At 42.7% G+C, this 24,563-nt stretch overlaps 1 protein-coding gene and 1 long non-coding RNA gene across 2 annotated transcripts; one reads left to right on the forward strand and one right to left on the reverse strand.

Moving 5' to 3' along the window:
- Nucleotides 1-2,055: 2,055 nt before the first annotated feature.
- LOC104046738 (vertebrate ancient opsin) lies at nt 2,056-12,263 on the forward strand. The gene is made up of 5 exons (XM_009506946.2): nt 2,056-2,574; nt 4,090-4,300; nt 4,900-5,017; nt 10,225-10,464; nt 12,018-12,263. The coding sequence occupies exons 1-5, from the start codon at nt 2,214-2,216 to the stop codon at nt 12,246-12,248; spliced, it is 1,161 nt and encodes a 386-aa protein (XP_009505241.2). The 5' UTR covers nt 2,056-2,213; the 3' UTR covers nt 12,249-12,263.
- On the reverse strand, nt 5,290-24,331 carry LOC135315536 (uncharacterized). The gene is made up of 3 exons (XR_010375032.1): nt 22,437-24,331; nt 21,057-21,229; nt 5,290-6,919 (listed from the first exon to the last, which is right to left on the reverse strand). It is a non-coding gene; the product is annotated as an uncharacterized LOC135315536 (long non-coding RNA).
- Nucleotides 24,332-24,563: the final 232 nt, after the last annotated feature.

Below are 24,563 nucleotides of genomic sequence, written 5' to 3' on the forward strand. Positions count from 1 at the left end.
GGACCAAAAAAAAAAAAAGGCCTACAGTGCAAGAGGGGTAGCAAATGTAGAGCAAAGTAGAAAATGCAAACCCATGATGCTGGAAGGGCAACTGCTGTTAGTTTTAATAAGAGAGCATGTCACAGAGAATCACTTTCAGTGATAAAGTTGACCTGTTGAAGAAGAAAAACAAGCAAAACAGGCAACCAAGACAGTATAGGAATATTTTTAAAGGATTCTAAATAAAGAGGAAGCACAAGAATCATGAGTCTTACAAACAACTTGAACAATACGACAGCATAAACCAACAATAACTGGAACTAATAGCTATCCATTCTTTAAAGGGGTGTCAAGATACTGTCTAAGATGTGTGTCTAAGAGAAGTCTAGATACTACCTTCTCTGTTGTTTGCTAAATTCGGAGTTCTAGTTTCATTCTGACACCCACAAAAATTTAAAATCACATATAATTTCAAAGAATGTAATACTCAAACTTGATTTTAAATTTGTGGTCTTGATCTTCCGCTGTAGTACGCAGGCTGAACCATACGATACATGGACCGGATGGAGGCATTTTAATGTTGCTGTGTTCATCCTTCTTTTATTTATGACACTTGGAATTTTTTAATATTCCTGTTGAATAAGTATTATTTTGTGAGTATTTTTGTTACTCAGTGTGATCTGCTTAAGCACAGTCTCTTTCCTTTTCAGTTGAGTATATGCTAACCATTTACAAATATCTTTGTTATTTTGGTTATGGTAAGGGTGGTTTTTTTTTTTAGTTCAAAATATTCTGAAGTTTTGTGATCCATAACTCTTTCTGCAAGTGTCCAGAAACCTTTTTTATTCATTCCTGCATACCAGAAGATTGTAACCTGTGCTAACAAAGTGTTTCATGTACAAACCAAAGCAAATATAAACTCAAGGGAGTGTATGGATAGGTAGTGTTACTCGTTTTCACTCTCACTCCAGCTCCTGTTTGTTTATTCATGTGTTGTATATGATGTGTGTCCAAAGTGTGAACTCTCCAAGATGGAAACTGGATTGCTTTTGTATTTTTGACTCTGGTTAATACTCGGAATCTCTGATGAACCATTATGGTCCCCAAGAATTATCTCACAACACAGCTGAATGATTTCCATATTCTTGGGGTATCCAGCTTAATTTGTGGAATAATTACTGGAAGCCCTTTAGAACTGGAGTACTGGAATATCTGTCACAGTATTGTGTCAGATTAGGGTGCAGAGATGACTGAGCTACTCATCTTGGGAAATGAACACAAGTAACCCGAACTGCTAATGATTATTAAAGAGTTCAGGTACATCCAGTCATTTTTATCATAAATATATGACTAGCTATTAATTTTCTCACTGCCTTTTGTCATGCTGTACTGGTTTTTTTCTTTTCATGTATTTACAAACTCGTATCTTTAAAATATTTTTGTGTATCTTTGAGTTTTTAGTTCTAAAGCTGCAGTTACAATCATTATGCCTTCATCAGGGATAACATCTATACTGTCTCTGATAGAAACTGAAATTCCACTGAATAACTTAGTAAACACTTAATTTGGAGCTTCAGTTCTGAGGCCATAAGCTAGCCTGAGATGTGGGCAGAGGTTTATAGTGCAGTCGTGGTGCCCAGTTTACAGCTGCTGTGGTAGTCCAGTGTTGATCTTTTCAGGGCTGCCCTCCTCCCAGCAAAGAAGTCAGGTGGGAGCCTCCCCCTTGCTGTGCTCCCAGCAGCGCAGGGCATGAGGAAGATCACTCCACCCTCGCTATTAACAAAAGGAAAGCTTCATTTTTACAGTGCTAAAGGTCAGGGGGGGATCCAAGCAAACGCTTCATTTTTCCCCACAGATTAGGGATGATCTGAAGGATATTTCAGCACTGCTGTTGGCTGCTGCAGAAGGAGGGAACCTACAGCTTCTACAGTTGGGTTTTATTACAGATCAAGACAGCTGCAGCAGGAGAGAAGCAGGAGGCGACTGGCAGAGAGGAGCCGAAGTTGCTCTAAGAGATTTTCTTGCTCGTCCCTGTTCCCGTACTCACTTCACAGCACTAAACTGGGTCTGACCAAAACTTTGTTTCCTGGACTATTGCTGGGAAGCAGAAACATGGAGAATTTGTTCACATTTCTGTTGGAGGCAGCAAATTTCTCCTTTTAATCCTGAGTATTATTTACAGATTAGAAACTCCAGTGCGATACAATATTATTTCTGCTAATGAGAGAGAAAAAATGGATGCATTCCAAGCACCTGAAAACGGTTCGCTGTTGTCCAGTTCCTCTGGTCCTGCCAGATGGGATCCCTTCCGTCGTCCCTTGGACTCCATCCAGCCCTGGCACTTCAGGCTGCTGGCAGCAGTAATGTTGGTGGTGACCTCCCTGTCACTTGCTGAGAACCTGGCTGTAATCCTGGTAACTTTTAAGTTCAAGCAATTGAGACAACCTGTCAATTATGTTATAGTCAATTTGTCTGTGGCTGATTTCCTGGTCTCATTGACTGGTGGCACCATCAGCTTTCTAACCAATCTAAAAGGTTATTTTTATATGGGATACTGGGCTTGTGTGCTGGAAGGATTTGCTGTCACATTTTTTGGTAAGCTTGATTTTGTTTGTAGTTGTATGTTCATTTCCTTCAAAGTCCTTCCGCGTGTTCTAGTAGCTATCCTGCAGCTTCCCATCACTGGTTCTTTCCCCAGTTACATATATTCTGTAGTGGCTCATGTGTGAGTGAATAACATGTATCACTATCTCTGTGATGTATCAGTGGCTTTTCGCATGTATACTGCTCATCGAATGTGTTTAATATAATGAGAAACAGCTTGCTAATAGAATAACAGCATTGTGGGGTTTTTGGTAAAACAATGTTAGGAAAAAATTCACACGTGTCCCTATTTTCAAGGTTTGTATATAGGTGTGTGCATATGTGGATAAATAAGAGAGAGGAAAAGAATTAGTGGGTGCTTTTAAACTGTGGAAAATATCAGGCCACAGAAACATCTTATGTTAGCTATGCTCCAGTGGTTCTGAGGAACCATGACACACCTGTAACAGTCACCCCTCACACCTACATCTGTTTGTGAGTCTTTTTTCTTGGCTCTGTTTTACTAACTGCACAAAAAGTATTAAAAGTACTCTAAAAGGGAAAATCCTCACCACTTAGTTCCCTGTGTAAATACACCTCTGCAGAATAAATGAGAAAATAGTTTAAGAAGTGACATCTACTTACTTGAGATAGACATTCATTCCTGCATCCCTGTTCCTGATTCCAAAGCTGCACAGTGAAGACAGCCTTCTAACTCTCGTCACTGCTCTGAACAAAACACATGGCTGATCCGCAGCCTGAAAAGGAGCCCTACAGTTGCTCTCAGCCTGGTTAAGCTGCGCAGAGGGAAGGTCGGTGAGGGACAGTGCTGCTAAATCAGTTTGTGGCATGTAATCCGTGTCCTGTGGAGAAAGGTCAGGTTATTTCAAGATTTTGCTGGCCAACCAGGTGATATGTGCCTAATAAACTGATAATTTGATGTTGTGGGCAGTTGTAGTTTAGAGTTTTATGGCAGGCTGAAATGTAACATTTCTTGCAAAGATAAGGTTTTTGCAGATATATCTTAATTTGTTAATTTGGAAGCTACACATAATTTACGGCTTTTCAGACTAGAACCAAATTTTAAAAAAGAATTCATCATCAGTTAAATGGCCCGATTAGCTGCTTGGTTTTGTGGTCTTTATACTGTAGACTGACGAACCAGACAAATATGAAAATCTTGCGCTCTTAATAAATATGAGACTAATGTGGATAAATTGCAAATCCTTTCACAACTTGGGTTGATGGAAAAGGTGCCTGATGTGGTGGGTGGTCAAACACTGGAACGGGTTGCCCAGAGTATTTGTGGAGTCTCCAGCTGTGGAGATATTCAAAACCCAATGGAACTTGGTCCTGGACAAGCTTCTGTATGGACTGTGCTTGAGTGCATGTGGGGGTTGTTGAACTAGATGACCTCCAAAGATGCCTTTCAACCAAAGCAATTCTGTGACTGTCTGATGTGCAATAGTGTTTGCTTTTGAGTGAATCTACCCAATTTTTGATGCTGACTGTGTCTTCTTACTATAGGCATTGTTGCTCTCTGGTCTCTGGCTCTGTTGGCTTTTGAGCGGTACATTGTGATCTGCCGCCCATTGGGAAATATGCGCTTGAGGGGAAAGCATGCAGCTCTAGGCATTGCCTTTGTGTGGACCTTTTCCTTCATTTGGACCATTCCACCAACAATGGGTTGGAGCAGTTACACCACCAGTAAGATTGGAACTACTTGTGAGCCTAACTGGTAAGGCCACTTTTGCAGAGTATGGTAAGGGAATGAAACTTGCAGCTCAAGACATCTCAGGGGCAGGAATTTAAAGGAAAGGTTTATAGATGGTGTACATCTCTGCAAAAATGCATGTACAGAAAGTTGCAACAAAACTGAGCAAAATTTGCCAAACCAGATTTTAAAAAAATAAAAAATTCTAAAGGGATGATCTTCCATCTCTAATTAAAATGACCATCCTATACCTTGTGCTTTTTGTCAGGATTCAAAGAGGACAAAGAGACAGATATTTTTCACAAGACTGGACAAAACCCTGAGCAACCTGGCCTGACTCTATAGCTGACTCCACTTTGAGCAGGAGGTTGGGCTGCATGTCCCTTCCCACCTGAGCTGCCCCACTTTGTCCTGTGGTCACAGGATCCTCTCCTAGCCCACGGCCAGCGGGATGGCCCGAGGCTCCATCTGGTGATACGACTGAGGTTGTAAAGAGGCACCTTGACTAAAGACAGTTGATAAAAATACTGGTGACAGCTTTGAGGAGCAAAATTAATACTTCAAGAAAATAGTAAGAACACATATTAGTAATACACACACAATGTATTTTGTGTTTTATACAGGTACTCAGGAGCATATACCGACCACACGTACATTATTGCATTCTTCACCACCTGTTTTATAGTGCCTTTATCGGTGATTTTGGTATCCTATGGAAAACTGATGCAGAAGTTAAGAAAGGTAAGAAGAAGCATTATAAGTAAACTTTTAAAATGTGTAGGTATGCAAACATTTGGAATTTTTGTGTTTAATTTTCTGTAAAGATCAGCCATAAGCAGATCAAATTTCCAGTCAGCAAATGCACTCACTTATCAGCCTTTCTTAGATAATTATCCTTACACACAAATTCATGCCATGGTTAGAAAATGTTTCTTCAAAGTGTGCATCACTTATCAGTGCATCTCATTAACCAAACATCATACAAATGAAAGCATGTCTGCCTCATAAAGAAACTGGATCGCCTGATACTGGTTTATTTACAATTGTACTTCAGTTCAACAACATTTCTTAAGACTCAAACCAGGTAAATCAGAATTTAGCTTAAAATTTTAAGAGTGCTGGCTAATACTCTATAACATAGGCAGAATAAGATGTAGCACTTGTAAATAATATAATGCTGTTTAGTAAATAAAATATTAGATTGTCCAGGAAAATCTAAAATTTAAATTTAAAATAAAATAAAATTTTATTTAATGATTATGTTGACCTGATCCAAAAAAGAACCTGCCAAAAGTGAAAAAGAATAAGAAAATAAAATAGGAAAACTCCTATTTGGGACAGGATTTTTGGACAATATTTTGGGACTATGTTGTCATTTCTATTTACTGCAAAGCTGCCTTGTCCTGTTTCATTGTTGCAGTAGTAAGTTCAGTAAATTTCTTCAACTTACTGATGTTTTTAAAGTATTTGGAATAGTCAAATGCTTGTATCTATTCTGAGTGTCATTCTCTCTAAAACAAAACAGAAGGGAAAGGCAAAAAATACTTTATTTTCATGTTCAAAAATACAGATTGGTACATGCATACTTCAGGTAACACCGTGATTCCTCTAAATGGATTTTTCTTGATTTCCTCCAGGATGCATTATGGGGAGAGAAGGTTAAATGTCTGGGGGAGGTTGATTTCAGTATTAAACACAAGAAATTTCCCAAGTTGAATGTCAGCTGCAGCACAGGTGCATCGCTGCTCACAGGGAGGTAGCAGAGTGTCTGTTGATGTGAGGGTGGGAGACGAAGGTGTGGAGATGCTTGAAGAAAATAATTGTTCATGATTCAGAATCTCCTAAGATAACTTGTAAAACTATGATTCTGTTATTCCAAATATCGGGAACTTTTATGAGTATTTTATTTTCCCCTGTCCTAACCTACCTGCAGAGGAAAAGGAATGAAGAGAGAGAGCAGGGGAGCCAGACCTCCCTGCTGCTGCTGCAGCCCTCGCTGCTGCCTGGGCAGGCGATGCAGCCCTTAGGGAAGGAGCTCTGCTGCTTGGCTTGGGAGGGTGAGGGCAGCAACCCCAGAGCAGCCACATCTCGAGGCTCCGGCTGCCTGGGACCACCCCTGCTGGGGGCATGCACAGCGGGTGGTAGGTGTCCCTCCCCACAGACGGGCAGTCACAGCACGGCCCCATCCTGCGGGGTGGGAAAGGGCCACCTCCAGGAGGCCGTCCCTGGGAGGAAGCCCATGGGTGGCCTGGCATGAAAAGAAGGGACATTAACCCAAAGGAGGGGGTATGGAGGAAACAAGACCACTTGCCAAGCATCCAGCACCGTCATGCGCCTGCCCAAGCTGTGCCTAATGTGCTACTCAGATGCTTCAGGAGGTGCACAAATAGGGCCATTTCCTTCCCTCACAGCCACTTAAGAGGCTGGAAGGTTAAACTAAGCAGGTGAGATGAGGAACAAGGAAGGCAACTAAGGAAAATGTCACCGTCAGTCACAGCAGAAGCCCGTGAATTCTCCGTCTTGCCATTTGGGTGAGGTCAGGATGTCTTCTGGAAGACTGATCTGTGCCATGTCGTAGGCTCCAGCATTGACTTGGAGCCACTGTGGTGTGATCTTGCTAGGCTGTCTTTCTCAAACCTCCCTCTGTTATCCAGAAAGAATAGCAGTAATGTTAAAAAAAAAAAAAAAAAGAGAACCGCGATTTTTTTTTTTTCCAAGTGGTGTGTTTCACACTGCCCTTGCAGCTCAGTGACCTGGCACCACACAGCCAGGAAACGCTGGGGCAGCCTCAGGGCACCTCACCACAAATGATTTAGCCGTAGCTATCTGGCTTGTGCCAGTCCTTGCCGTTGGCTTTTATAGAGAGATTGTCTGAGTTGGCCTCTATTACATTTAACAGCTTAAAACAGTCTGACATAGAAAAGCTAACTGGCTGTGATATGTTCTGTAAATTTATAATGAATTGCCATAAGACTATATTTCACAACTAAGCTAGTTTTTAAAAACCTGACTACAGTGAACAGGGAGAGACCCAGGCACCAGAACTGGGGTCTTAATGGTCTCAGCCAACCCTCTGCCTGGATTTTGACTGCCATGTCTCACGGTTGCCCCAGTGCAGACTTTGTCCTGAGTGGCACTGTTTTGTCTTAAAGGCTGCTAGTCCCTGTGACCCCAGCTTTACAATGCCAATAGGAGCTTTCACTATATCTGCAAAACTAATGAAAGAAATTAATCTTTAGGAAAAGATCTTATTAACAGTTTACAATGGAAAGAAATTATTATGGCAGCATTCCTTTGTTTGTAAGATAAAGCACCAGCACATGGTTCCTAATCAGTTTCATGTTCCCAGATATATAGAGAGAAAGGAACCAACTGCCATCCACAAAAAGCCATGGCTGAGAAAAGGGCCAGGCTGGTATGAGACAAAGACGAAACTGTTGAAAGCACAATCCAGGAGATTTTGTTCCTTCCCCAAGGTGATTGCACTTCTGCTGGAAGGGAGCCTGGGCTACTCTCTCTGTAGGTGCAGAGTATGTGAAGAAATGCTGTAGAAATGTCATATATTGGCAGGGAATATCTTAGCTTTGCTCAGTACCTAACACAGCCTTCACTGATGTCTAGGAACTTGTAGGTATTATGACAACTTATTATCATTATTATAATCATCATTATTATTTATTAACGTTGTATTTTTTTTGTTAAAAATCGACATGAATTACAACTTTCTACAGAGGTAAGGACACACACACCCCTCCCCAGGAGGCACTTCTATACCTCTGTAAGTACTAAATATGTTAAATTATCTGAGTGCAGTGCAAGGTTTATTAGGGAAAATGTCTCCATTCAGTTCTAATGTTACTGTGGAAAGCTAAAAGGCCAGATTACACCAAAAGTTCTTACTTTATTAGCATGTATTATTGCAAGACCTGCATCAGGTTTATCTTGAGCCATACAGAGCTATCATTAGTAACTTCCCATGTAAGCTAACATTGCGTAGCTGTGCCTTGTTTCACTAAATCGTCAGAAACAAAACAAGGATGTTTGCCAGAGACACATTGTTTGACATCACATAATCTCTGTTTCAACAGCTCTACCTAAGATGCTTGCATGATGAATGAGGGGAAGAGGGGAAGCATTCCTGCTTTAGATCTGGTGTCATTAGGTCATAGATGCTCTTCTGGTGAAGGCCATAAAGCACCACTGAGCTTGACAGGCTTTGCTGGTCACTGCTGCTTAGTCTGGTCTAAATTCACCTATGGCAAGGAGGTTCCACAGCCACAGCAGAGTACCTGTATTGGACACCTAGCTGTCTGCAAAGACTGTATGAAAAAGAAAGCGTTTGAATTCAGGCTCACTGTCTGCTTACGACTCACCAAGATGATCTTCTTTTTCAGTATTTAAGTCACAATCGTGCCTTCCATTAAATCATTGCAGTTACTGTGGGTAGGCATAATGGCAGGGGTAGACTGGGAGTTGGCTGAAAACTTCTCAAAAGGTTAGCCAAAGCTGACTTGTTACACACTGTGGATGTGGTGGCTAGAGGCTGGTCAGGGCTCAGGAACACCAAGAAGAGGCTGCAGGAGAGTGCTGGGGAGGCCAGCTTAGCATGAAGCCTTGGGAGCAGGTTGGGGCTTGGGTGCTGGTGGGGGGACAGGGACAGCTCAGCCTCCTTTCCTGCACCACCTCGCTTGGGGTTATTTCCCCTCTGCTGATGCGACCACAGCAGCCGTGAGCCTGTCTTTCCAAATTTCTGGCAGAGAAGAGTCTGGTCCAAGGCAAGAGCTTTTACTTAAAGCCAGCCCGACAGTGGCCTGAATGAGAACTTGGAAGAGATCTGAAACTGCTGACTTGTAAAAAGATCTCATAAGGACAATGCTGTGCTTGGGCCAACTGGTACAGAAGACAGTTTTGTAGGTAAGATTAAAGTTGGTTGGCTGTAAGACTGGTTCAAAGGTATATTTGCTTTTCATATCTGCCTTGTTACAGAATTGTGCTTTCCATTATATTTTGCTGTACATTAACTGCTTGTCAGGACAGCAGCAAATGTATTTCACAAAAAGACCAGAAAAAGGGAAGAGAATCACAGAATAATAGAATCTCAGAACAGCAGGGGTTGGGAGGGACCTCTGGAGATTATCTCGTCCAACCCGCCCTGCTTGAGCAGTGTGCTCCTACCAGTAGAGACAAAATGTTCTCTAGCCAGCTTTCCTGCAAGCCAAGAAGTCTAGCTTTGTGTGCAGATCCAGAGCTGCTGTAAGCTGAGGTAGCTCCGTTGAAGTTAGTGGTGCATGGCAAGTTGTATCACCCAAAAATGTAGCCCTAATTTCTGTTTCTTTTATTTTAGAGGTAACTTATTGTTATCAGATGCTGTCAGTTGCTCATTCTGTTAGGGTCATTGTATTCTGTTAGTTGGTATTCTAAATAGAGGCCAAATATTGTCTCTGATTTGACTAAAATAATTAGGATTACTTTTCTCACAAATGGAATTTAAAGGTATTTCTGCCCTGCCTTGGGGCACACTGCTGCAGCACAGATGAGGTTACCTGAGCTAAATTAACTTTTGTAAGGCTGGACAGCAAATGTGTGCCGTCACTTTGCTCTTCATGACTTGGCTGAAGCTACCTTGGGAGTGTCTCTGCAGGCTGCAGTAATGCCTGACTGCAGTTAGATATCTACACAGTGATTGCTGTGCTAATTGCTTTTTGCTCTCACTTTGACAATAAAAATATAAAGATACTTAAGCAAAGGAAAATTTACAGTATACAGTAATTCATGTTCATGAGCAGTAACATTAACACCTTGTGGTCGAGTAACAGCATCCTTATGCGCTGTCATACTCAAGAAGGGTAGGTTTTTTCGTCTAGCATGGCAGAATATTAGCCTGCTCACCAAATTCACTGGTTGGAGACCTTGTTTGTTTTCTGGAATCTTCTATCTTTTCTTTAAAGGTGTCAGATACACAAGGCAGGCTGGGAACTACCAGGAAACCTGAAAGACAAGTGACTAGAATGGTGGTTGTTATGATCATTGCCTTTCTAATCTGCTGGACGCCGTACGCCACCTTTTCTGTCCTAGTCACTGCATATCCCTCCATTGAGCTGGATCCTCGTCTGGCAGCAATTCCAGCTTTCTTTTCCAAAACAGCTACTGTTTATAATCCAATTATTTATGTCTTTATGAACAAACAGGTACTGTGTGCTCTCAAAGTGTCTATAACACTCATATTTTGTTATTTTTGTCTTGCTTTATAATGAATTATTTCTACCAACCTACATGTTAGTTAACTAGCATTGTGATATCCAGCATTCAGAACTAAAAAAAAATTTTAAAAATCACTGTATATCCACCTGTTGGAAGATAGCATAAGCCTGTGTGCATTATTAAAATAAGAACGTTAATAATTATTAGGTTTAGATATTATAAAGGAGAATCAGCCCTTAGTGAACATCATAGAATCATAGCAAGTCCTGAGCTGGAAGGGACCTGCAGGGATCATGGAGCCCCACTCCCGTCCCTGCTCAGGACACCCCACATTCACACCGTGTCTCTGAGGGCCGTGTCCAAGTGCTTCTGGAATATCGCCAGCCTTGGTGTTGTGGTGCCGCCCTGGGGAGCCTGTGCCCGGGCTCCACCACCCTCTGGGGCAAGAGCCTTTCCCTAATGCCCAGCCTAACCCTCCCCTGGCACATCGCCCTGGCGTTGGTCACCAGAGAGCAGAGACCAGCCCTGCCCCTCCTCCTGCCCTCGGGAGGGGGCTGCAGAGCGCCATGAGGCTGCCCTTGGCCCCCTCTGCTCCAGCTGAACAGACCAAGGGACTTGAGCCGCTCCTCGTACGGCTTCCCCACTAACCCTTCCCCAACTTTGTGGCCCTGTTAGTTTTCTGTGCAAAAATTCTATTTTCAAGACTGTCCCAGTACATTTTATAATTCTTTAGGAATGCAACACCAGTGAGTTGATTTTTGAGTGGGGTGGAAATTTTCAATAGCTTGAATTTGTGTCAGGGGAAATGCTGCATTTGTGGTTGTATGTACGGGAGGGTAGAAGCATTGCCTGTGCCTATGGGGCCTGGAGCTCTCTTCTCTGGAATGAGGACTGGCTGCAAAGAATCGACAAGGGGATGAACCAGAGTGATACGTGTTCACTGTGGTGACAGGCATGATAATAAACCTGAACACATCTGTGCAATATATGTAGCTACTAAGAGTGGTGGCATCAAGCAGAGTATAAACATATAAGTGAAAAGAAGAAAAATAGTGAAGTGTAATGAATACATTTATTTGTTTAGTCCTGTAGAGAGAGCTATTGCTTGTCTCCCGTCCTATGAACAGTACCCTGATCTCCCAATGCATGGCAGATGTATGCTGGTCTTCCCCTGCTCAAGGATATGAACAACATGGAAACAAACCATCTTTAATAGCTGGGTATTAGCATATGAAAGCAACTCATGAGCCTGGGGAAATGACTGATTATGTCCCTTAGATGTGGTTAGTAAAAAGCGGAAGAGGAAAATATGTTTTAGAATAAGATTTTCCAGGAGTCTGGGTCTTTTTAGAATGTCAGTATTTCTTAGAGTTCTTCCTTGTGGCACAGGCAAATATATTTTATGGCAGTATTTCTTTATATTCCCAACTGACTCATGAGAAGATTTCCAAGAGTTTTAGCTAAGACACAGACTGCTTTATAGAGATATTTTAAAATTCCTTATGTGTTTTGATTGATCTCCTTTTTTTCAACTTTCTAGTTTAGGAAGTGTCTGATTCAGATGTTCAGCTGCAGTGCCATAGAAACTGCAGAGCCCAACATGAACCCCACTTCAGAGAGAGCAATGCTAACCCAGGACAAAAGAGGCAGTGAGATGTCCACCATGGCAGTACGTAGCACCGTTTCTAAGAGGAAAACCGGAGATGAACACAGAAAATGCCACTCTTTTGCTCAGTTGGCAGCTTCAGAAAACAAAATCTGTCCCGTGTAGGGTGGGAGATGTGATAATTGATGCAGTTCTAGAACATAGTTCCTTGCTACCATCACTTAGTACAAAAAATGTCAGTGGGGACATTATGCTCCTGTGGACACCGGCTTTTGAGATTCTGGGCTCCTGAGTGCATGTAAGAGTTTCTTGGCTCTGCAGCTGCAGTCAAATGCCCAGCCAGGAGGCGAGTCTCTTCCTCCACCGCATTCCTCTTCCCAATCTACAACCAACGTGCTCCTGAAAATAGCACTGGGGTGCCCAGTGTTGCTATACTGGCATGTAACCCAGTAAGGGTAGGAGAGTTCTACGCTGATGATGCCTCCTTAGTCAGCTAGACAAAAACGTGCAGTGGCACATGGCTTCAATATGCTAATGAACAAATAAATAATCTATAGCACACAGCTGACTCAATTTCAGCCAGGGAGGTTCAGGGAAGAACAGGTCTGAGTGCTTTTTTGGTTTGGGTATTTTTACTAAAAAAGCAGAGAAAGCCAGTGGCTTCCGCACTTACGCCTGTCCTTGATGAGAATCTCATCTGGGCCACTAAAATCTCCAGCAGCTTGGACAAGACATCCAGACTCCCAAGCACTATTTTATTAAAACAGCCCTATCAAGAGCAGTTCATATTATCTGTCTGCATTCCCTCTGTCCAGAAAATCTTCTATGCTCATGGCAACTTTTGTGTTAAATTAATTTGGACTAGATGATTGTTGTAGGTCCCTTCCAACCGAACTCTCTCAACTTTAGAAGAGGCGTTAGTAGGGTATGGGGGAGTACAGCTGTGCAGGAATGCTGGAGAGAGGGCCGGTAGAACGGCTTAGAGTTGTGAAGCTGAGCTTTGCGGGACGGAAGTTTTTCCCTGTATGTGTCTGCACTGTGCAGAGCTAAGCTCTGTCATGTTCTTGAGACCATGTAGCTGCAGATGACAACTATTATTTCTGTTTCTTAACAATTACCATTATCAGAAATCAGTGGTTGGAGAATACAAATATTATGTATGTGCTGGGCCACGTTATGTTGGAGCATGTTGGATGTCTGTATTTCCATCTGCATATTTTTACTTTTCTCACTTCTGAGCTCGGGCCTGCCTCTCAGAAAGCATAAGCAGCATCCTCGACCAGGAGGCAACTTGCAGCAGCCAATGCCACCACACTGCTATCCTCCTCTGAGGAACGGTTGCGTCTCTGTCCCTCCAGTCCTTAAATGCCTGTGTCCGCCTAAGTCATGTCTTCACTACTTTAATTGAGCTACTGATCCTGGCATAAATCATTAACTTGTTACACCTTTGGTATCAGAAGCAGGCATGCAACCTAAATACGCTTTCTGTAAACAGTGAGAAAGAACAGAAATTACCAGCTTTCCATGGCTGTATTCCATTTCATATATTTAATTCACACAATGACATGCAGCAATATACTTAGCTCTAGTGGAATGTCACACACATGCAAAACCAAACTAGGCCTTGTGTGTACTAAAGACAAACTTCTGTTTTAAACAGCCTTTGGTGAACATTGTATGAAATGTTGCTAAGACTTGGCATGTGAGATATGAATCCTATCTAAAAAATCTATAATTGAATGCATGTTAGAAGAAAAGGCAACAGCTGACTATTTAAATGCTTTAGTGTGGAGAACCATTATTTCTGGATAAGACATTAATACGGTGCCAGTCAAAACAAATGTTGTTCCATAGTGGTATAGAGAAGCTACACCAGCTGCGTACTGTCCAGGCCTTAGCAATAGAAATGTGATATGGGATGAATCATCCAGTGTTCAGTTTTACTTCAAAAAATTACCATTTCTTTTCAGAGAATAAAGATGTTTTGTTTCTACCAGATTTTTCTTCTCTTTTTATTCTGTTAAGTTAGAGTTTGAAAAACTCTATTGCCCTGAAAAGGAGCGATAGGCTACCTGAGATATCTGTGGTCAAACCTAGTCCTATGGCAGCACCTTGCTGAGCTGGAAATCAAGAATCATTCCTGCAGCAAATGGGGATGTTGGTGGATCAGGGAAAGGAAACATGGAAACACAGTACAAAACATATCCTGAAACCCTGGTATCTTGAAAAGGCTTTCTTTACAATTCTCATGCTCAAGAGGAGACAAAAGCTGCAGCTCCCTGCCGGGGTGGAGGGGCAGCTGTGGGCACTGTGGCCCTGCAGCCACCCTGGCCCTGGCACGCTCACTTGGGCGGCTTGGCCACCCGTTCCTGCTTGCGGCCCCTTGCAGCCTTCACACTGATAGCGGTACAGAATAATTCAGCCCCCATATTTCTGCACAGCCCTGGCTTTCTGATGCATTTTGCTTTACCTCTGTGAAGGCAGTCGAAGCACCAATGACAGTAACACATGGGAGCAAGCATGAGCTCTTCACTCCTCCTCCCTGTCACCAGTCTTCTCGTGGGGAATGTGGTTTGGGGGGGGTCCCACCATCTGCAACCCTCTCTTCTGAAGGCAAAGAGGAGCTTGGTAGAGGGAGGAATGGTAGTCTGCTGCAGGCAATAGTGTATCTGACATCCAAGACAAGTGTTAAAAAAAAAGGTAACTATGCATAGCTGCTTTAGGTAACTGATGATTTTTTTTTTCATCAAAAAAATTCAGAATTACTCAATAAGATCTTTCTGTTAAAAGAGCCTTTGTAAGTGCATAGGTAAAATGTGATCCCTTCAGCAATTTATTTCAGCTGTCCTTTATTTCGGTAAAGCTTTCCCTTAATGGTCCAGGTGGTCAATTTCTTTGCCCCTGCTCCTTTTCCCTCTTACCCAACTTCCCATTGTTCTCATAGGACAGCTCTGAATGCAAAGGACCCCATCGTGCTTTTTGTTTTGCATCTTATAAAATCATGAGACAGCTCTTCAGACCTTTCCTACGACACATGTCCTTTGCAGAAGACGAGGAGAAGCTAGGAAACAACGGTGATTGACCATGCAAGGGGTGAAGTGCACCTGAAGTGCTGGTTAGGTCCTGCGGCTAGAGACCAAGCATGATGACTGCAAGGCTGGAGGGCAAGACTGACATGAAATCGAGCTACTGGAGTGAATGAACAAATGTGGGGAGGGCAGGATGGGTACCTATACCATTTCTCCAGAAGAGAGATCTCCATCATGGTGAGTTTTCCTTGCCCAGTGATAGCTGCTGCCATGCCAGACACCACAAGGCATGAACTTGGTCTCCAGCAAGTGGCAAGGTCAGGAAGAAGGCAGTGCTCAATGAGCGATACCTGGGAGCATCCAGGAGCTCCCTTTCTTTAGGCAGACTGGTTAACTCTACCATCCTACCTTTAATGGTGCAAGTCAGTGGGTGCTGTAGGACTCTCATGTTGTTGAAATACCTCTTAACATTTCCCACAAAGGGTAGTCATGCCTATGCCATCCAGGCATCACCACCCTTTACCCTGGAGGTGTCAAGCTGTGTAGCTATTTGACAATTCCCTTTGTTAGAGAAATTTAATTGCAAGACATAGCAAAGTAGTTTGTAACATTTTAAAAACCTGAATTTTTTTTAGTAAGCAATTTTTATATGCTGTAGTATGCCTCTTAACTCATCCTGGACTCAGAATTAATCTGCATTTTATCCTTTGTATATTTTCTGAGGAGAAGGATTGTTCAGATTTCATTTTAGAATGGTAAAAAATCGAAAGAGGGGAGTTACCTTACAAATAACATTATGAGCCGCCCATGTGAGAATTCACTGCAAGACATCTATGGTCTTCATATTGATCTCTCAAAATTTCATGAAGTGATTGTCTTTTATTTTGGTCTCAGTGGGCTTGAACCTTTGCAGTGGTTGATCTTAATCCCAAACTATGAACCTCATTCTGACAGCCACAGCCTTTCATTATTCATATTCTTTACCATTAATCCTGTGGTATTTAGAGCAGAAAAGTGAATAGATACATATGCCTCATTTAAATGTTTCGAAAATATTATGAGATAGGAAGGGTAAGGTATTAAATTATTATTTGTATGCATGTTTTTGTACTCCTTAGTCTGTTAAAACAGTGAAGGATGATTGAAAGCAAAAATTCTTGCATTTAAGACTCAGATTTTCTCTTTCAAGGATACGTTGACCTAGGTTAATTACATGTTAATGGTATTAGATGTATTAAATCATGAAGAATTGGCAGAAGTGTTAGTATCTAATTAAAAGCAACAGAATTATTTTACCTCCTGAGAAGGTGAGGATATGTAGAGTATAGCTCTGTAGTACAACACAGAGCGTCAAATCTTAAGTAATGGCAAGGAAAAACACAATGTAAAAATGCATGGAAAACCTTAGAAATAGCATGTTAAAATGAGATTCGCCATCTGATAACTGGCTAGATCAGCCTCAATACACATCACTCATGATGAAGTGGTACTGGTGAGCCATTTAAACTATTTCACCAAGGAAAACTTGGTTTGCAGCTAATTGAGGACACCAGTTTGTAAAGATAGTCAAAGACAGTGTCTCCGACTAACAAAAATGGAAACACACCCACTTAATACACCAAAAGCTAGTGCAAGGTTGGCCACGTGTCACATTACCATTGTGCATGGGAGGGTGGATAATCTGACGTCGGGCTTTGAATTAGGGCACGCAAAACATTACAAGGAAGGGTACTCATAGAGGCGCCTCAGGGCAGCCGCTTGCATTTCAGTCAGATTACTATATTGGCTTTGTTATGAGGAAAAGGGAGAACTACAGCACAACAGAAACAAAACAGGAATCCTCAGAACGAGAGAACATATAGGAATACACTGAGAAGGCTCAACACCAAGCACTGGTTGCTTTTGCCTAGTCATAAGCAAGTGCTAGAAAGAGAAGGTAAGATTTTCTTCCCAGGTTAGGCACAGGAGTCCACACTGCCTGTCCACCTGCAGCACTCCTTGGTTGAGGAGGATTGGGTCAGAGATCATTTACGCAAACTGGACCCTCACAAATCCATGCAAAACTGGAAGTGGCTGATGCACCAGAGGCTGTGCTGCCATTGAGTGAGCCCTGGCCAGGCTGGAGAGCTGGGCCCAGGGGAACCTCATGGGATTCAACCAGAGCCAGTGCAAGGCCCTGCCCCTGGGGAGGAACAGCCCCCCGCACCAGCACAGGCTGGGGGGGGACCTGCTGGAGAGCGGCTCTGCTGAGAGGCCCTGGGGGTGCTGGGGGGCAGCGTGGTGACCCTGAGCCAGCACCGGGCCCTTGGGGCCAAGGGGGCCAGCGGTGCCCTGGGGGGCATGGAAAGGAGTGGGGCCAGCAGGGCGAGGGAGGTTCTCCTCCCCCTCTGCTCTGCCCCAGTGAGGCCACATCTGGGGGGCTGCGTCCAGTTCTGGGCCCCCCAGTTCAAGGACAGGGAACTGCTGGAGCAAGGCCAGCGCAGAGCTGCCAAGGGGATCAGGGGCTGGAGCATCTCCCTGGTGAGGAAAGGCTGAGAGACCTGGGTCTGTTCAGCCTGGAGAAGAGAAGGCTGAGGGGGGATCTCATCAATGCCTATAAATACCTGAAGGGCGGGTGTCAGGGGGATGGGGCCGGGCTCTTTTCAGCGGTGCCCAACGCCAGGCCAAGGGGCCACGGGCACAAGCTGGAACACGGGAAGCTCCACCTGAACATGAGGCCAAACCCCTTCCCTGTGCGGGTGCCAGAGCAGGGGCACAGGCTGCCCAGAGAGGCTGTGGGGTCCCTTCCCTGGAGACATTCACCCCCCGCCTGGACGCGGCCCTGTGCCCCTGCTCTGGGGGTGCCTGCTCACGCAGGGGGTGGGACGGGGTGAGCTCCAGGGGTCCCTTCCAACCCCTGCCAGTCTGTGACTCTATCTTGAGAGTTTATGGGGAAACAGTTCATGTCTAATTCCGCATGAAGCCCATGGCCTACCTACCACTGCTAAAATTGGAATTGTACTCTTTTTGCACTAGCCTTCTAGCACACTTTAATAGATTACATTTATGGCTATTTTATATCATTTTGCCATCCTGTTAGTCAAACACTCTGACGTGCAGCAAGCACAGACATAAAAATGTAGGCTGCAGCAGGGTGATATGAAAATGAGTGGTTCTGGACAAATAGGAAATTAATATTAGAGTCTAATTAGTCTTTATGTCATTTGGAGAAGGAATTAATTAGTCCTAATAGGACCACAGAGGCACCACAAACGTTTTGTTTCCATCAAGCAAAGCTTATATTGAACAACAATTAATCAATCAATCTCATAAAACACAGGGTGTCAGCAATATTTCTCACTCTCCATAACACTGTTATTTTTCAGTTCCTGACAAGTATTTTCTGTTAAGAGCCAGATTTTGTTTAGTTTATTAATATGAGTACTCCCATAACTGTGGGAAAAGCTATTTTCTTGAACAAGACGTTGGGTCTTACTTTCTGCAAACATGAACAAATTTTTTTTATGTTTACCAATTCTCCAGCATTACTATCCCCTGTCTCTAGTGCGATACTGTCTCTATGGGAAGTTCCCATCTTTGATACAAACAAGCAATAATAGACTCAGTGGGGGTTTTCATGTTAAAATAATATCTTCAGTAATGCTTTTCAGGAGGAGGCTACCTTTTTTCCTGCCTGTCGGTCAGAGAATATTTTTTAAAACATGCAAACACCTTGTCACGCCAGTAGCGGTCTAACCAAACAGTATTAGCCCTGACACAAAGCGTTAGAGTTCCCAGAAGTTGATTAAGTCTCTCAGTGTAACACAATAAAAAATTTTTTTTAGAATTACAGCCAAAAAAAACGAGCGGGGGGGGTCAGGCTCTGCACACAGTGAGTGAAGAGGCACCTCTTGCACTATGTGGCATGACCATTTCACCATATACAAAAAGTAAGTTATGCAATGGATGGCGTTAAAGATCTTAAGATTTCATGACTAAAAGGTGCGAATGCTGCCAAAGTCAATGTACTCACACTTGATTTTGGACTAATAAACAGCCTCTAGTGTTCTTAAATTTTTGTTTTGCTGCCACGAGTATGCCTAGAAATCACATCCCTTTTCTAAAAAATGCTTTATAGCATTATCTATAGTTTGCAAAATTAGCAATGTAACACTACACCATTCTTCTGCTTTGTGATCATTTATTACAGTTTACTGATGCAACGGAGACAAAATAACTGCCCTTCCTATAAATCTTCCATGACACTGAGGGATAATTACTTTGTGGTTTTGCTTTAAAATATCAGCAATAATCCATCAATTTACTTGTTTATAATGGTAATAGCATTTTTTTTAAATGTAAATTATGATCGCCTTAAGAGCTACTGTTTGTTATAAGGTCATGCTGGTTCCTTCGGCAGACCGGTAAGAAAGGCATAGACACTCAAAGCTAGCTAAATGGTTTACTGAGTAAAAAAACCCAGAAATTATGGAAAAGGTAATAGCAATCTTAGGACCCTTCTGATGCTGGTTAAACCCATCTGTTTCGGCATGGAACGAGTCCCTCGTTGTAGGTCATAGCATGCTGTCCAGACCCTGTCTGTGGTGAGGCTTTCTGACCCTGTTGTTCTTCACATCTTTATGATATTCTTCCAAGTAATCAAAGTTATCTATCTTCTATCTGTACAAGGCTGAGCTTTCTAGCTAGCACACCCAGGCTCACGGCGGGCATTACACTGTTATCTCCATAGGAATGCGCTCTTACAAGCAGCACATACAGCTGGTATTGTTAAGGGCAGCGTGTGCTGACGTTAGAGCACGTGCGCAGGTTATACAGCAGGTCACTCGTGCTAATACGCTGGATGTCTACAGCCAAGGCCTGTGGTTAAACTCTGCCTAGGTTCTGCTGGAAATCACTAGTTACGATGTCTTCTGCAGTTGTGCACCACAGCTGGTCTGAAATTATTGTGTCAGCGCTTTCTTGTGGGGGGGAAAAGCCCCGAACAAATCAACCAAAACCAACCTGTTCTCAAGGCTGTATATTACTGAGAAATAAAAACAAGTTCCTGGCTGAATTTTGGCATGGGGGTGTGCGGGTGTGTGTGTGTGTGTGTGTGTCTCAAACTAGCTTTCAAAATCAGTTATTTCAGTAAGAGATAAAATGCTGAGGTTTAAAAATACCCTATCCAGGCTATTTTCCATAGCCTCAATCCAGAGGACAAGTACAGTTTAAAATGTCGTAGGATCAACTCCCCTCACCACCCACTGGCAGGGAAGAAGGTGAGGGCTTAGCCACTGAATGATGTGTTGGTGCACTTGAAAAAGTTTTCATGTTCTTGCTCCGGCAACAGACAGCACAGCTTCTCTAGGGATTTGCTACTGCTTTTTGAAGATACGAGTGTCTTAACATGCAGATTTTGTTTCTCCTAAAATCACGTGTAACTGCCGAGCACTGCTAGAGGAGACAATACCTGCTCAAAGGGGAAGGGCATGGAGAAGGGCATAGCTCTGAAGCAGGGCAGATGGAGATTAACCTCTAAATCATCCATTTGTATCTCATGATAATCAGGTTACTCCTTTTGTAAATATTTTTACCTTGTTTTTTGATAAAAGTGCAATTAATCGCAAGTCAGTGTTCCCACTTTTGAGTAACAAGACCTTGTCCTTGCCCACACTGAGTGTCTATTGCCAAGGGCTCTGAAAGCAAAAAGGCAACTAAGAAACAAATCAAGTTTGTTAAACACATTTCTCCATGTTTCTGGTTTTAGCTGCAATACCCATTCCTGCTTTTTCTTTGTTTCCTGCTTTTTCTTTGTTTCCTGCTTTCTCTTCCATTCACCACTTCTCCAGGCTCAGACCAAAACCCCCAAAATAAAAGACTTCTGATGTTTTCCTTTAGCTTGCTCTTACCTGCAGATCCGTGATCCCACTCAGAGGAGAACTTTTCTCACAACAAATACACTTACAAAGGAACGAGGGTTTTGATGGGATCCTTCAGTGAGATGAGGTGACTTGTCTAAGCCTCAGTAGGTCCAGCATTCACATATGCTTTGAGTCTCCACGATATCCTTCTACCACCACTCCAACCTGAGTGTTCCCACAGTTTTGTGCAGGGCTGACAAGTTTGTTCACAGCCTAGCTAGAGGAATAAAATGCATATTCATTGCCTAAAACCTCTTCTGTTTAATTTTCACCTCAGTGAAAATGATCATCCAAGAAAACAGAGTCAGGAACATTAACAATAATTCTCATCTCAATTATTGAGAAATATAATTTGTAAATGATTAGTGAAGAGAAGATTCTTAGAAAATTTATGATAATGTTCTTTATTATAATACTTCATATTATAAATTGTACTATTCTTTCTCTCTATTACATTTATATTGAAGCCTCTTTCTATTTCTTTGTCACAAAGAGTTAAAGTCTGTAAGAGAATTTAAGAGCCTTTCAGTAATTTGGCACATCAGTTTTAGCTCAGCTATTATCTAGCTGCATCAAGATATTAATGTAGTCATCTCTCTTTAGTCTCAATGAATTGCTATAAAAATGTCAAACGATTAGATTATATTGGCCAACACAGCCCTGTTTGATTGAGTACAGATGTAGGCCACGTCCCTTGAATCATACTGATGACGAAGCAGAAAGGCTTGTAGAACTCCAGTGCAAATTTATTTCGGTGTACGTACCATTTAGGTTTCTAATGTCAGTACTTGCAATACTAATAACCAAAAAATGCTAAATAGGTATTTTCAGACAGAATAAAAGTCAATGTCATTCAGGACAAATACTGATGAACTCTGTTGGAGGAGAAAAATATACTACAAAAATAGCACAGAAGCCAGTATGCTGGTACAAACATAGACCCTGCTCCATCGCACAGGTGTGACTATACCAAAGGAACAAAACAAACATCTCACTTATGGGAACAGTACTGCTTAAATTCTGTCTCTGTCTGGACCAGAAAATATAACATATACTTTTGTGTCAGGAAAAACAAACAGTGTAGAAATACTTGATAGTGCTATCTGGTTACAAATGTCTCAATATTGGCTGCTATGCCGTTTCGGAAGTCAGCAAGGCTGTGGTCTTCCCTTTTTCTGCATGTACAATATGTTGCATGTGCAGCCCTGTCCTGGAATGCACAGGAAGGTGCAAGTCCTTACAGATGAAATACCTCTCAACCATCTGGTGTCCACACAGACCACATATAATTACAAGCTAAAGCTATGCTGTTATAGCTTAAAAGCTGAAAGCAGTTTCTGTTCCATATATGATAAAAATTCAGAACATGGTTAAGTTGTTCACATTTTGCTAGAACAGACACGTAATAGGCAAAGCATTCTGACCGTGTATCTCCATGGTATGGTATTCCTCAGCTGAAGAATTCCGGTTCCACTCTACCCCAGCAAATATTTATCCATTCGCATCTGAGCTAGTATTTGGTCTAGTGCAGCAGCGCAGGAGAAAGCATGCACCTGTGACGTTAGGTTATAAGATTACAGGCTAATCATCATAAACACAAAGGCCCAGCTGAGGATCAGATGAACAATGACAAGGAAGGAGCTCTAGTAACCTGAGCAGTGGTAGGAGTCAAGCAAGTTGCTACTCTTAGGGCGATAAAAGCAGGACGATAAGCCTGTTGCTCTGGGGTGAAACTCACTGAGATGGGACAAGGAGAAACACTCCCTTCCTGTATGGCTTGGAGACTGAAGGGGGTCATTGCCTACAGCAGAATATAGGATGCAGGGGAAAACAAGTTCTGGAGATTTAAAATGTAGTATGAGATGGTTTAAGGTGTTTCTGCGAATTGATGAGACTTACAGGATGTTTAAAAGAAGGACCAAAGGTGGGGAAAAGGAAGGCTCGAGAAGTATCAGGTGCAGGAAAATAGAGGGAACGGGGCTACAGGGAGTCAGCTGCATGCAAAGAGGCTGCTGGTCGGTATGTTGTCTGACAGACCTGCGCTTGAGCAGCACAAGCTATTGTATCTTCTCATTGATCCTACTTCCATCTACATCCTGTGTGGGTGTGCTCTGTTCTGAGTGGGCATGTGTGAAGAGGAGTAAACCTCCATTTGCTAAGATAAGCTAGTGAGTAGCCAGTGCACAGGATAAGAAGTCTGAGTACCTGCAACTGGAGTAGGGCCAAGAACATCCAAGGCTTTATGTTTGGGTGCTGGCAACTTGGGAGATTACGTAAAAGCCTTGATCTGACTCACATTTCTGGGTTCCAGGGAGAAGCTCACCAGCAGGAATAGCTAGGAGGCAGAGATCAGGCAAGAATGTGTAATGGATGACAACAGCAAGACTCAAAATGACTTAGCTGAAGTAAAATGACAGGAGAAAACATTTCCATCTACTTTTGCAAGACATAAAAGCAATGGCTGCTGTATATGACAATGAAAGTACCGTTTACGTTTCTTAGACATTGTGGCTGATGCTCTAGCAGGGCACTAACGCAGGTAGGAAAAACTGAATCCGCTTGCTTTCTCAAAAAATCATTTCATGGCACTCTACCTCAGGTAGTGATGAAGGATGTCCAGGGCTGGGAATTTGGGAAGTATTACTGTGCTGGACATGGGTAACGGTGTGCATGGAAAAGATGGCACTGTTCTCTCCAAACCCTTTCTGAAATAAGTCATTGCATTTGTTTTTTTTTTAATGTGGATATCACTGATTTGGTAGGTGAGAGCTCCTACAAGAGCCACGGCATTTTGTTATAGACTTTTATTATTAGTCAATGATGAAGATAGTATGCTTAGATATTTCTTATGGCTGCTAAGTGACAGCAGGGACCACGTACTGGAATAGTTTTTCCTCTTTTAGATACTATGCCAATACCATGCTTATTGCTGTATTTAGTTTAGCTGCTACCTCACTATCAGGAGTAACCAACTGATTAGAGATAGCCATCCCCATTCCTCAGCTGCAGCATACTTCATACTCATTTATCTTATATTCTGTAAGCTACTTCAAGAGTTACAAGTCCAGATAAATTCTGAGGACTTGACAGAACTAGAAATATTTTTGGAAACCCATTCTTCTCTTCCAACAGAAACTCTTATTTAATTTTCTGACAGTGTATTGACAGGTAATTCATAAGTACCTGTCACATCAGTAGAAGAGCAGACTGTTACGGCTGCTCCAAGAACGCTGAGAACGTCAGCAGACAAGCTCATTAACCCTAGAACGAGGGTCAAGATGTCTGCTCTGAGCAGACTAAATGTTTTCACCACAAACTTCCTCCCACCCATCCCTCTCCTCTTCCAGGACACTGCAGATTACAGCTCTACCTGTAATGCCACTGTCACTGTTCTCTCACCAAGTTCACTTTGCACTTCTGAGCTTGCTCTCCAGGCCATCCACAGCAGTTTTCCAGACTAACACCTCCGGCCTCCAGCATCAAACCAGTTTCCTTTCCTTTACAGACGGATCATGCCTTCATTGTGCTAATCGAAACAAATTGTGAGCAGT

Source organism: Phalacrocorax carbo, chromosome 12 (genome assembly GCF_963921805.1).
Source record: "Phalacrocorax carbo chromosome 12, bPhaCar2.1, whole genome shotgun sequence".
In the NCBI taxonomy this organism is placed as follows: Eukaryota; Metazoa; Chordata; class Aves; order Suliformes; family Phalacrocoracidae; genus Phalacrocorax; species Phalacrocorax carbo.